The 12,588-nt window shown below is 44.0% G+C and overlaps 1 protein-coding gene and 1 long non-coding RNA gene across 4 annotated transcripts in view; one reads left to right on the top strand and one right to left on the bottom strand.

The window, feature by feature from the left end:
* CENPK (centromere protein K) overlaps window positions 1–1,965 on the top strand; it is a 51,379-nt gene extending 49,414 nt beyond the window's left edge. For 2 of the 3 annotated variants that reach the window (XM_045022296.1, XM_045022297.1), the window contains exon 11: window positions 1,364–1,965. In XM_045022296.1, the coding sequence (XP_044878231.1) occupies window positions 1,364–1,522 (159 nt within the window). In that variant the 3' untranslated portion in view covers window positions 1,523–1,965. The remainder of the gene's footprint in view (window positions 1–1,363) is intronic. The other variant, XR_006580654.1, reaches the window with a different exon arrangement.
* Window positions 1–4,174, bottom strand: part of LOC123373326 — a 48,084-nt gene extending 43,910 nt beyond the window's left edge. Inside the window, exon 1 of the long non-coding RNA XR_006580661.1 lies at window positions 3,825–4,174. This is a non-coding gene — a long non-coding RNA (uncharacterized LOC123373326). The remainder of the gene's footprint in view (window positions 1–3,824) is intronic.
* Window positions 4,175–12,588: the final 8,414 nt, after the last annotated feature.

Genomic DNA, 12,588 nt, shown 5'->3' with positions numbered 1-12,588 from the left:
GATACGGGGCAGGGAAGTACAGAGCAAACATTTTGGTAGATAGGCTGGAGCAAATCAGTGGAGTGTTTTGAAAGAAGGAAGGCAATTTTGATGTGAATATAAAATGAATGAGTCATCGATGAGGGTATTTGGAGATGAAGATTATGATGTATCTTTGTATTGGGAAGAAGGCAGGCAGAAACATTTTGTGTATATGCTAAAGTCTGGAGAGCTAGAACTTGTAGAAGCCATAAAGAAGGGAGTTGCAATGGCTAAGGTGAGTAGAGATGAAAGCCTGGGTCGGATTTAGGCTGACATGGCTGTCAAGGCAGTGGTGTTCACAGACAATATTGTGAAGATGGCAGTAGGCAGATTTACAAATATATGAGGCTCTAAGAACAGGAACAGAGACACCAGGCTGATGTTCAGATTGCAGACAGTAGAGTCAAATGCGAAGTCTAGGTCAAGGAGGAAAAAAAAGATGGAATTGTTTGTGGGTACTTATCTTGCTTTGGGAGGGGTGGAGGGATTTGTTTGAGATACATAACTGAAGGAAGTTGATTAATACGTTGATTCACTTGCTCAAGACAAACAAGTGGAATAGATAGCAAGGAGATGACAAAGCATTAAAAATATGAAAAGATATGTATCTAGCTAAAATTAGTAAAATTAGTAGCTAAGGTTAAAAGTAAATAGAAGATGACTGGAAGAGGGGAGCCGAAAGCCAAAAATAGAACCTTTTGCGACTCAGAAAGCAGTTTCTTGGCTCATGGTCAGAGAATGGAAATTCCATTGTTTTAAGTCTGAAGAAAGGCAAGGGAGAAGGAGCCTTTGTTGGCAAAAGAGATCACTTGGGGAGTTATATTGCAGTGAAATGAGAGAGAGGCGGTATCTGTTGGTGGGTATGAGAGAGAAAATATCTAAAATGAAGATTTAACATAAGAACATAACTTTTTTGCTTAACTTTCTCTCAACTTTGGAAGCCTGTTAAACAGATACTAAATCTTAAATTGCTACATTGTCTTTGTGGGCTTTTATTTTAAATAACAAATAAATTGCAGTTACATTCCATTATCTTTTGATTGAATGGCTTGCATAACTATATACATACCTAAATCCAATATATGCTTTTGTTTTATTGTGGGGAAATTAGAATATTGTTGAATAAGGGAAGATAATCAACTTTAATTTTATATTCAACAATTTCATACTTTAAAAGATCAATTAAACATTCTTTAATGAATAATTTCTATTTGGAACAGGCTTTGTATCTTTTAGGTAAGCAATTCTTATGACATCAATGTGTTCACCTTTTCTTGATTAAAATAGATAAAAATCAACCTATTTTATGCATATTTTGAATCTCATTTTCTTGATCTTCCAGCGTCTTATAAACAAATTAATGAGTACACCACATGAACCATATTTGACAATCAATGACTCGTTCTGGCCACCTTATGTTGAACTGCTGCTGCGGTATGGAATTGCACTGAGACATCCAGAGGATCCAAACAGAATACGCTTAGAAGCCTTTCATCAGTAAAGACACCTTTGTGACTATTTAAGAAACAGAAATGTGTTGAACCAATACTCATACTTAAATATATATTTTTGTGTGTGTGTGTGTGTGTGTATATATATATATATATATATATATATATATTCTTTGTGATATTTTATCGTAAGTCTTTGGGTGTTAATCTTTTCTGCTTGAACAATATTTTTTGACAAACCATACCTGTTTTAAGTGCAGTTACTTACGAAGCTTGTGAAATGACAAAACTTTCTTTTAACTTCAAATTATGATAGCCGTTCATCCCATTAGTTGTTGTCTTTATGATAGGTGTTCCAGTACTGTGAAATTAGGTAGTGCTTGTATTCTGGAAAATTTTCAGACGGCTTAGATAAGACTCAAATTCAGTTGCAGACAAAATGCTTAAAGTTGCTTGTTTTTTGTTGATAATTAAAGAAAAATAATGCTTTGCATATGGCATGTTTGTTTTCTTATGTAACACTCCCCCAGGATTTGTCTATGTTAGCACTTTTGTTGGTAAAACTTTTCTTGGTTGGGGGCAGGGGCGGCTCTATGTATTTTGCTGCCCCAAGCACGGCAGTCAGGCGGCTTTCGGCAGCATGCCTGCGGGAGGTCCACTGGTAACACGGATTCGGCGGCATGCCTGTGGGAGATCCACCAGTCCCGCACCTTCAGCGTACTGAATTGCCGCCGAAACCGCAGGATCAGAGGATCTCCCGCAGGCATGCCGCCGAATCCGCGTTACCAGCGGACCTCCCGCAGGCATGCCGCCGAAGGCAGCCTGTCTGCTGCCCTCATGGCAACCAGCAGGCCGACCCCCGTGGCTTGCCGCCCCAGGTACGCGCTTGGTACATTGGTGCCTGGAGCCACCCCTGGTTGGGGGTGTGGGAAAAAAATACCCCAGCTGACAAAAGTGCCGGAGTGAATTACCATCACTTGTTAGCTGTGGTTTAATTATGGGAGAGCTCTGTTCTATTAGCATAGAGCAGCTACATGGGACACCTTACAGCAGTGCAGCGGCACAGCTGTGCCACTGTAAGGTCTGTAGTGTAGACAAAGCCGCTATGTGGCTCCAATCCTCTTACTTCCTTTTAACATTTATGCTACACTTCTGTGCTAGGCTTGAACTATCCCAGTTCAGTTTGTAGGTCTGAAGATTAACAGTGTGAATTTTTAAAAATGGAGAAATAACTTCTTTCACATTTGTTGCATTCAGGATGCTTTGTGACCAATGGCAGAAATTAGTGTTGGGTTTGAGATAAACATTCAAGAGAATCCATAGGTCTTTTTGTGCTGAAAGAGTTGGAAATTGCTCATCATGCAACTATGGGTGGGTGGGTTGTGTGTGCGGGTGCTGAGTGATGTTGGTGGGCTGAGATATACAGGAGGTCAAACTTGATCAGAGGTCCCCAAATTCTGGGGCATGAAGAAATGTTCAGGGGTGTTTGGTGGCCCTGGGCCGGCCCACACTGGGGGGCAGGGAGGGAGCCCCAGCTCTGCTCTGGCCCTGACCTCGTATCTGACCCAGTCCCCAGCCTTGACCCCAGGCTAGGAACGGAGCCCCAGCCTACAATAGCACTTCTGATGTAACAAAAGGATAACAAGGTTGTGGCCCGCCTTAAAGGAATTGCCAGGTTGTTATCAGGGAACTTATCTCGGATCTGCAGAGGGCTCCCCAGAGCAAGCTAGCCTTGCTAACACCTGAAAGGACACAGATACAGCCTTCCGCTCAAGGATTGACACACACACAAGCAGACATTCTTTGAAAACATAAGGATTATTTATTTAAAAGAAATTTTAAAAATTAGTCATTTTAATAAAGGAAGAAAAGATGCATAGGATTTAATAAAACACAATAGAATTACATTTAAGAATTGTACAATAAAGCGATGCAGCAAAATAAGAGAGAGACTGCATAAAATATCTAACACATACCAAGAATACAGTAGTTCCAATGTAATAAGCATATAAAGATCCTGCATACACAAAGGCTTTAGTGTTAATGTCACAATCTAATACCATACTTAATACAATGCAGTATACGCAGCCACTATATGCACATACAATAAACCATTATGTCACAGATTGAAAAAAAATTTACCGTACTTAACACAAACCTTAACATTTAACACTAAACATTTAGCATTTAATATTTAACATTTAATATTTATTTAACATCCTGTGAGCACTGGCCAAGTGGTTTCAGGCTGGGTACAGGAGATCTCATTCAGGAGCAGGCATTCAACTTTATTAACAGACACACCCAGGCACTCTTTTAAAAAAAACAACCCCCCCCCCCCTAAAATTAGACTCACACCAAAATCCCTCTGACTCATCTTAGGTCCTTCTGCTCTGTCTCAGTGGTGCCGGTGCCGGAGATGGTGGTTGCTGTTATTTCTGAAGGTCACTGTGGCTGTGTGTCTCGGAACTGCTGGTGGCTGACTTTACAGGTAGCTGTCTTCCGGTGGCATAGCAGCCTTAAAGCTGCTGCCTTCTAGAAGGTTCAGTTGCTGCTGCTCCTCCAGGTAGCTGCTTGATTGAGCTACTATGAAAGCTGTTACCGTGGTAACCTTTAGAGTTCTGCTGCTTTTTCCGGGACTATTTGTTCTTCTCCTCAGGTGGCTTTTGTTCTTCCACAAAGCCTCAAACCCACTACACTCACTCTGCTAACTGTCAGCCTTATATACACCACTGCTGGCCCTCACCATGACCCAGCTGCGCCTCCATTCCTGCCCCAGCTTCAGCCCCCTCACATCTGTCTGCAGTCCCCCCCCCACCCTTGGAGCTGCATCCCCCCCTCCTGGCTAGCGCAGTGGGGGGGGGCGTGGATGGGGCAAGAAGCAGTGTGACCCTGAAAAGTTTGGGGACCATTGGACTAGATGATCTAAGGGCCCTTTTGGCCTTAAACTCTGACTGACTTTTCTCCTAAAATGAGCCCCTTAATGTAGTATACCACTTCTGTTAATAACACTGCACTTTACATTGTCTCCACTTTTCAGAATTAATTTAGCAAGGCTTGTAATACTTAATATCTGTGTTCTGTGTTTTTCAACAGTTTGTAATTTATATTTGGCACAGGGAATCCATTAATCCAGCAAGAAGTCTTCTGGATAACCATGCCTGTCTTATCCTAATTTTCTTAAGTGTACCCTTGATCACAGTCGTGCCTGAATAGATATTAAATGACTTGCACAAGGTTACACAGGAAGCCTGAGACTGATTCTGGAATTGAAGCCTGAAGTTCCATGCCTGTAGGCCTGCAACATGTGTAACGCTGGGAGATATAACCTGCCTTTTGGTTAACCAGATTTCAGTTTATCAGGGTTTAGCACTATATGGGTACGTCTACACTACGGGACTATTCCGAATTTGCATAAACCGGTTTTGTAAAACAGATTTTATAAAATCGAGTGAGCGCGGCCACACTAAACACATTAAATTGGTGGTGTGCGTCCATGGTCCGAGGCTAGCGTCGATTTCTGGAGCGTTGCACTGTGAGTAGCTATCCCGTAGCTATCCCATAGTTCCCGCAGCCTCCCCCGCCCCTTGGCATTTCCGGATTGAGATCCCAGTGCCTGATGGGGCAAAAATCATTGTCGCGGGTGGTTCTGGGTACAGCCTCACCCCTCCCTCCCTGAGCAGCAGACAACCGTTTCGCGCCTTTTTTGCTAGGTGAACTGTGCAGACGCCATAGCACAGCAAGCATGGACCCTGCTCAGCTCAATACCGCAATCGTGAATGTTTTAAACACCTCGCGCACTCTCGTGCAGTCTATGGTGAACCAGGACCTTCAATCCGAGGCGAGGAGGAGGCGGATACGGCAGCGCGGCGATGACAGTGATGAGGACGTAGACACAGAATTCTCTCAAACCGCGGGCCCCTGCGCTTTGGAGATCCTGATGGTAATGGGGCAGATTCTATCCATTGAACGCCGATTTTGGGCCCGGGAAACAAGCACTGACTGGTGGGACCGCATTGTGTTGCAGGTGTGGGACGATTCCCAGTGGCAGCGAAACTTTCGCATGCGTAAGGGCACTTTCATGGAACTTTGTGACTTGCTTGCCCCTGCCCTGAAACGCCATAATACCAAGATGAGAGCAGCCCTCACAGTAGAGAAGCGAGTGGCGATAGCCCTGTGGAAGCTTGCAACGCCAGACAGCTACCGGTCAGTCGGGAATCAATTTGGAGTTGGAAAATCTACTGTGGGGGCTGCTGTGATGCAAGTAGCCAAAGCAATCACTAAGCTGCTGCTACGAAAGGTTGTGACTCTGGGAAACGTGCAGGCCATAGTGGATGGCTTTGCTGCACTGGGATTCCCTAACTGTGGGGGGGGCGATAGATGGAACCCATATCCCTATCTTGGCACCGCAGCGCCAGGGCACCCAGTACATAAACCGGAAGGGGTACTTTTCAATGGTGCTGCAAGCACTGGTAGATCACAAGGGACGTTTCACAAACATCCACGTGGGATGGCCAGGGAGGGTTCATGACGCTCGCGTCTTCAGAAGCACTACTCTGTTTAAACGGCTGCAGCAAGGGAATTACTTCCCAGACCAGAAAATAACAGTTGGGGATGTTGAAATGCCTGTCGTTATCCTGGGGGACCCAGCCTACCCCTTGATGCCATGGCTCATGAAGCCATACACAGGCAGCCTGGACAGTGGTCAGGATCTGTTCAATTACAGGCTGAGCAAGTGCAGAATGGTGGTGGAATGTGCATTTGGCCGTTTAAAGGCGCGCTGGCGGACATTACTGACTCGCTCAGACCTCAGCCAAACCAATGTCCCCTATGTTATTACTGCTTGCTGTATTCTCCACAATCTCTGTGAGAGTAAGGGGGAGACCTTTATGGCGGGGTGGGAGGCTCAGGCAAATCACCTGGCCGCTGATTACGCGCAGCCAGACACCAGGGAGATTAGAAGAGCACACCAGGAAGCGGTGCGCATCAGAGAAGCTTTGAAAACGAGCTTCATCAATGGCCAGGGTACAGTGTGACTGCTGTGTTTGTTGATGAACACCCAACCCCCTTGATTGACTCAGTCCCTGTAAGCAACTCCCCCTCCCCCTTCGAGTACAGCTTACTTATGCAAATAAAGTCACTCTCATTTAAAAAGCATGAATTCTTTATTGATTCATTATAAAAAGAGGGAGAGAAGTAAGGGTGTGGTTTGGGAGGAGGATAGGAGGGATGGAGAAGGCCATTAAAAAAAATTCACAGTAACGACATCCTTCTGGTTGGGCTGTCCACGGGGGTGGAGTGGGCGGGTGCACGGAGCCTCCCCCCACGTGTTCTTACAAGTCTGGGTGAGGAGGATGTGGAACATGGTGAGGGTTGAGGGTGGTTATACAGGGGCTGCAGCGGCACTCTGTGATCCTGCTGCCGTTCCTGAAGCTCCACAAGACACCGGAGCATGTCAGTTTGATCACGCAGCAGCCCCAGAGTTGCATCCCGCCACCGCTGATCTTCCTGCCGCCACCGCTGATTTTCCTGCCGGTCTTCCTGCCGCCACCTCTCATCTCGGTTGTCCCTCCTGTCCTCACGTTCATCCCTCCTGTCCTCACGTTCACTGGCCTCTTTCCTGTAATTTGATACCACGTCCTTCCACTCATTCAGATGAGCTCTTTCATTGCGTGTAACTTCCATAATATCCGAGAACATCTCATCTCGCGTCTTCTTTTTCCTCCGCCTTATCTGTGCTAGCCTTTGGGATGGAGGAGGGATGGTTGAAAAATTTGCAGCTGCATGGGGGAGATAAATATTTAGAAAGATACATTTTACAGAACAATGGTTATACTCTTTCACAGTGAACAGCACTATTCACCTAGCACATGTGATTTCCCTACAAGGTCGCATTTTTCATCTTAATAGTGAGTGCTTGCAGCTCTGGAGTTACAGATCTCACAGACACAGGTCCAGGCATCAGAATTCAGCTTGCATGCGGCCATGGTAAGCCACTGTCTTTCGGCTTCTGTAGTGATTTACCCCCTCCCCTCCAACGCATGGTTAATACCACGCTAGCTCCCTGCTAATCAACAACCTTCCCACCCCCCCACCCACTGCGTGGCTGGTAGCTTGGGGAAGATCGCCGGTGACCAAACACAGAAAAGATCATCGGCATTTCACTCCTCCCCTCCCCCCGCTTCGCTACGTGCAGGAAAGTTTTTTTTTTTAAGCTGCTGCAGTCCACGAACCCAGTAGAAAAATGGCCACCCCCCCTTACTTAAATTCCTGATTTTTAACCAGGTTATCCTGAACGATATCACTTTGCTGAGGATAACAGAACAAGATAAAGAGCGGATGCTTCTTGAATGCCAGCAGTCACCGGGACCATACGCTGCTATGCTTTGCCACGCAATGATACCTGATTACTTGCTACATGCATGGCGTGGTAAAGTGGCCTACCATGGTGGGCGGAACAAGGCTGCCTTGCCCAGAAACCTTCTGCAAAGGCTTCTGGAGTACCTACAGGAGCGCTTCATCGAGATGTCCCTGGAGGATTTCCTCTCAATCCCCGGACATGTTAACAAACTTTTCTAAGTAACTATACTGTCTGCGAATGCATCCCAAGTCCTCAGGGCAAATCAATCATTAAAAAAGGCTTGCTTAAAAAACAATGTTTGCTATTTGCAAAGGTACACTCACCAGAGCTCCCTTCCATGGCGTCATTGTCTGGGATAGTGGCTTGTGAGGGCTGGGAGGACGGTAATTCCGTCAGGGTGATAAAAAGCTCCTGGCTGCTGGGGCTCACGGAGTGCTGTGTGCTCTCTGCTAGGTCTTCCTCCTCTTCTTCATCTTCATCTTCCCCGTCTGCATAATCCTCAGCCATGGCAGAGATTACAACCCCCACCTCGGAATCCACGATCAGGGGTGGGGTACTTGTGGCGCAGCCCCCTAAAATTGCATGCAGCTCAGCATAGAAGCGGCATGTTTTTCGACCTGCCCCGGACCTTCCGTTTGCTTCTTTGGTTTTCTGGTAGGCTTGTCTGAGCTCCTTAACTTTCACTCTGCACTGCACTGAGTCCCTGCTGTGGCCTTTATCCGTCATAGCCTTAGAAATTCTTTCAAATACTTTTTCATTTCGTCTTTTGGAACGCAGTTCTGTTAGCACTGAATCCTCTCCCCAGATAGCGATCAGATCCAGTACCTCCCATGCAGTCCATGCTGGGGCTCTTTTACGATTCTCAGGAGACTGCATTGTTAACTGTGCTGATGAGCTGTGCGTGGTCACCTGTGCTCTCCACGCTGGGGAAGCAAGAAATGAATTTCAAAACTTCGCGGGGCTTTTCCTGTCTACCTGGCCAGTGCATCCGAGTTCAGAATGCTGTCCAGAGCGGTCACTAGTGCACTGTGGGATACCGCCCGGAGGCCAATACCGTCGATCAGCGGACACACTAACCCTAATCCGATATGGTAATACCGATACTAGCGTTACTCCTCTCGTTAGGGAGGAGTACAGAAACCGGTTTAAAGAGCCATTAAAATCAATATAAGGTGCCTCCTAATGTGGACGGTTGTGGCGTTAAATCGGTTTTACGCTCCTAAAACCGATTTAAACGCCTAGTGTAGACCAGGCTTCAGATACAACCCCCATGCTTTTTAAGTAATACAAAATGTATTGTGCTGGCTTATAGAAACAAACCACATTTTACAATAATTATGAGAGGAAGCTAGAGAAGCTATTTTGCATGGTTTGCTCCTGTAGCTTCTTAAAATTAATATGGAATGTAAGAAAATTGTATATGAAAATACCTGCAATCTGTCTCCCTTGAATTTACAGCTTTTTTTTTTTAATGACTTGGACAGAACTAAATATAGTATTTCACATGTATTGCCATCAATTTATACAATGGCATTAAAACGTCAGTATAGCTTTCTGTCCCATCCTTTATACATCCTAACAAACTATGGGAGAGGGGAGCCAGTTAGCACTACTGTGTATTGAGCTAAGGCTTTTGTTGAGTTATTCTCAGGACTTTTTGTGAGTGATTGCAGTTAATTTAGAATCCACAAGGATCAATTCTCTCTCTGGTCCTTTTCAGCATATAGATGTAAGTACTAGGGGAACTGTTCAGATCACATGGAGTCAAGTGCCAGCATTATGCAGTTGACACAGAGCTCTACCTATCATTCAAAATATACAGCCACACCACTGCCACCAAGATGGCCCAAAGGGTGGATGAGATCAGCTCCTGGATGAACAACAGCTGGCTGAAGCTGAACCCAAGCAAGACAGAAAGTGATGCTGATGGGCAGAGAAGGGCATTTTGAATAGTCCTCAGCCATGGTACAGTCTACTTTGGTCGAAGGTACACATCCACAGGTGGTCAATTCACTCAGTAGTTCAAGAGTACTTTGGATTTCTCACTGATGCTAAGCTCTCATATAGCAGCATCAGTGAGTAATGCTTTTTACCATCTCCAGTTGGTAGGAGACTGTGTCCCATCCTGACAGATATGACATGGTCATAGTTATTCATACCATCATCACTTCTCAGCTGGATATCAGCAATGCAATATATCTGAGCATGAAGGCTTCAACACTTAGAAAACGACAATATAGAATGTTGCAGTGCATATTCTCAGCAACACTGGCTACCACAAACATATCAAAACTGTCCTCCATTCTCTACACGGGCTTCTCATAGATGTGCCAATCAAGTTCAAGGTCTCAGTACTTCATAGCCTGGGTCCAGGATATTGCAATGACCTCTAAAACTCTAGAATAAAAACTTATTGACAGTGATGTTCCTCTGGCATAATGGAACTCTCTACAATAAGGGTAAAAGCGTGCCTGAATGGGAGACAGAACTTTCCCGGGGGTGGTTTAAAACTAGGATGAACTCTAGAGAAACTAGGGACCACCACAAAGCTCCCCACCTTCCGATTCAAGTGCAAGGCGCCTTTCTTTGACCTTGCCTTCTCCACCGTATCTACAAGATATGAAACCTAAAACTCTGCCAAAACAAGACACATTACTTTCCTGGGAAGAAAATGAGAAACAAATAATACATGACACACGTTTAGTCACCTTGCTTAATACACTACTGGAAGGTTCTCAGAAACTATGTTGATGAGCACAGTATAAGAACCTACATAGAATAGAACAGAATGTGTTACCTTGTATAGATATTTTTTGTCTGAATTTTGACTGACATCATACTGTCCTTTCACCAGTGCTCCTCTGAAGTTCCTCAAAGTCTAGCTCAAGTCTTAACTAACCTAAATAAATTTATCACCTTCAAATTTTGCCAATTCACTGTTCACCCCCCTTTTCAAGGATGCTTAGCTGTTTCCCAGTTCGGCCTTTGGGTCTTCATTTTCCAAAATTTGCTTTTTAATATCCTGGTAATTCCTATTGCTAACTATTGTCTTTATTCTCCGGCACCCTCAGGAGCATAGGCTGTCAATCAGTTTCTAACCTTCATTTCAGTCTTGTGGTGGTCTGTTCAGGCTTCTGAGTGTCATGTTGATGGATTTAGCTTCTTTCTCTGTTGTTCTGCATAATGTTTCTCTAGGTCACCCTCTTTTTCTCTACCTCAGTGCTGTTCATGTTATCACTTGACATGAAAATCGGGTTGGTGGCACCCTTAAAGCATATCTTAAATATGTCCATCATGTCTTCTTACTATGTTTGATGCTTTAGGTTGGTTTGGTCCTATAACTTCTGATGTTGCAGAAATTCTTTCCAATTAACTCTGAAGATCTTTCGCATGCATTTACTTTGGAATGAGTTGATCTTACAAATTTTTTTGTAGATTTCTATGACTTATGAACGAGGACAGAAATTATGCTGGTGTTAAGAATTTGTATTTTTGTATCAGTGCCAATGCGTGCTACTTTTCCAAATCTTTTCAAGTTTATGGAAGTGGTTTGCTGCTTTTGGTATTTGTTGTTTGACATCTAGCATGGTGTCACCATCACTAACATCTGGTGTCTAACATCTGACTCCATAGACAGGTAGAATGGCTTGCTTACTTCTAGTATTTCTCCTCTGCTCTGATGGTTGCTATTGGGACATGGATAACCATATATTTTGTCTTCCCCTTGTTGAACAAACCAACTTGTTTTGCTGTGCCTGACAAAAGTTGGGTCTCATCTTCCATGAAACAATGTGTTGGACTAAGCAGGATGATGTCATCAGCACAAAAAGGGTAATCTAATTGTGCTTTATCATTTTTCCATAAAATTTGTTGGTTGCCTTCTACAATTATTTTCCTCATGACATAATCAATGACCAGTGCAAACAACAGTGAGGACATAATACACTTTTGCTTTACTCCAGTTGTCACTAATGGTATTAATACTTCTCTCTCTCTTGGAAATGCCTCACTGGAAACATCCTAGGAACAAGATAATTACTGATTACTCCTAGGATTGTATTTGTCTTTTTCACAGCCGTCTCACATTGGAGGCTCATAGTCATTTGTGATCGACACACAACCAGAGGTCTCTCTCCTCTTCTGTCTATTGCAACTTGAGGCCCAGCTTGTAGCAGAAATTCTTATTATTAGACCTTTAGTATATGACCTTGCACTTTGTACTATTGAATTTCATCCCATTCACTCCAGCCTTCAGGTCATCTAGATCTTCCTATATGATATTCTGATCCTCTCCTGTATTGACAGTGCTTCCCGACTTTTGCATCATCAGCAAATATCATTCTCTGACTTCTCCTTTTTGTGCCAACCTCATTAATAAAAATATTGAATAAGATTGATCCCAAAACCAATTCTTGAGGAACTCCACTAGTAGCCTCCTTCTAGTCTGATAGTTCACCTCTCAGCACAACCCATTGCCCTCTCCCCTTTAGCCAGTTCCTTATGCATCTCACAGTACTTGTATTAATCCCTGTCTTCCCTAATTTACCTAATAATTTCCTGTGTGGTATCTTGTCAAATGCTTTATTGAAGTCCAAGCATATTAGATCTACTTTGCTTCTCTTATGTAAAAAAAGTCATTTTTCTCAAAGAAGGAAATCAGATTAGTCTGGCATGATCTACCTTTAGTAAATCCATGTTGCATTATCATATTTACCATTTTCCTCCCTGAATTAATTATTTTTTCTTTCACAATTT

This window comes from Mauremys mutica, chromosome 6, assembly GCF_020497125.1.
Source record: "Mauremys mutica isolate MM-2020 ecotype Southern chromosome 6, ASM2049712v1, whole genome shotgun sequence".
Taxonomy (NCBI): domain Eukaryota; kingdom Metazoa; phylum Chordata; order Testudines; family Geoemydidae; genus Mauremys; species Mauremys mutica.
This window is presented reverse-complemented; position numbering and strand designations above follow the sequence as displayed.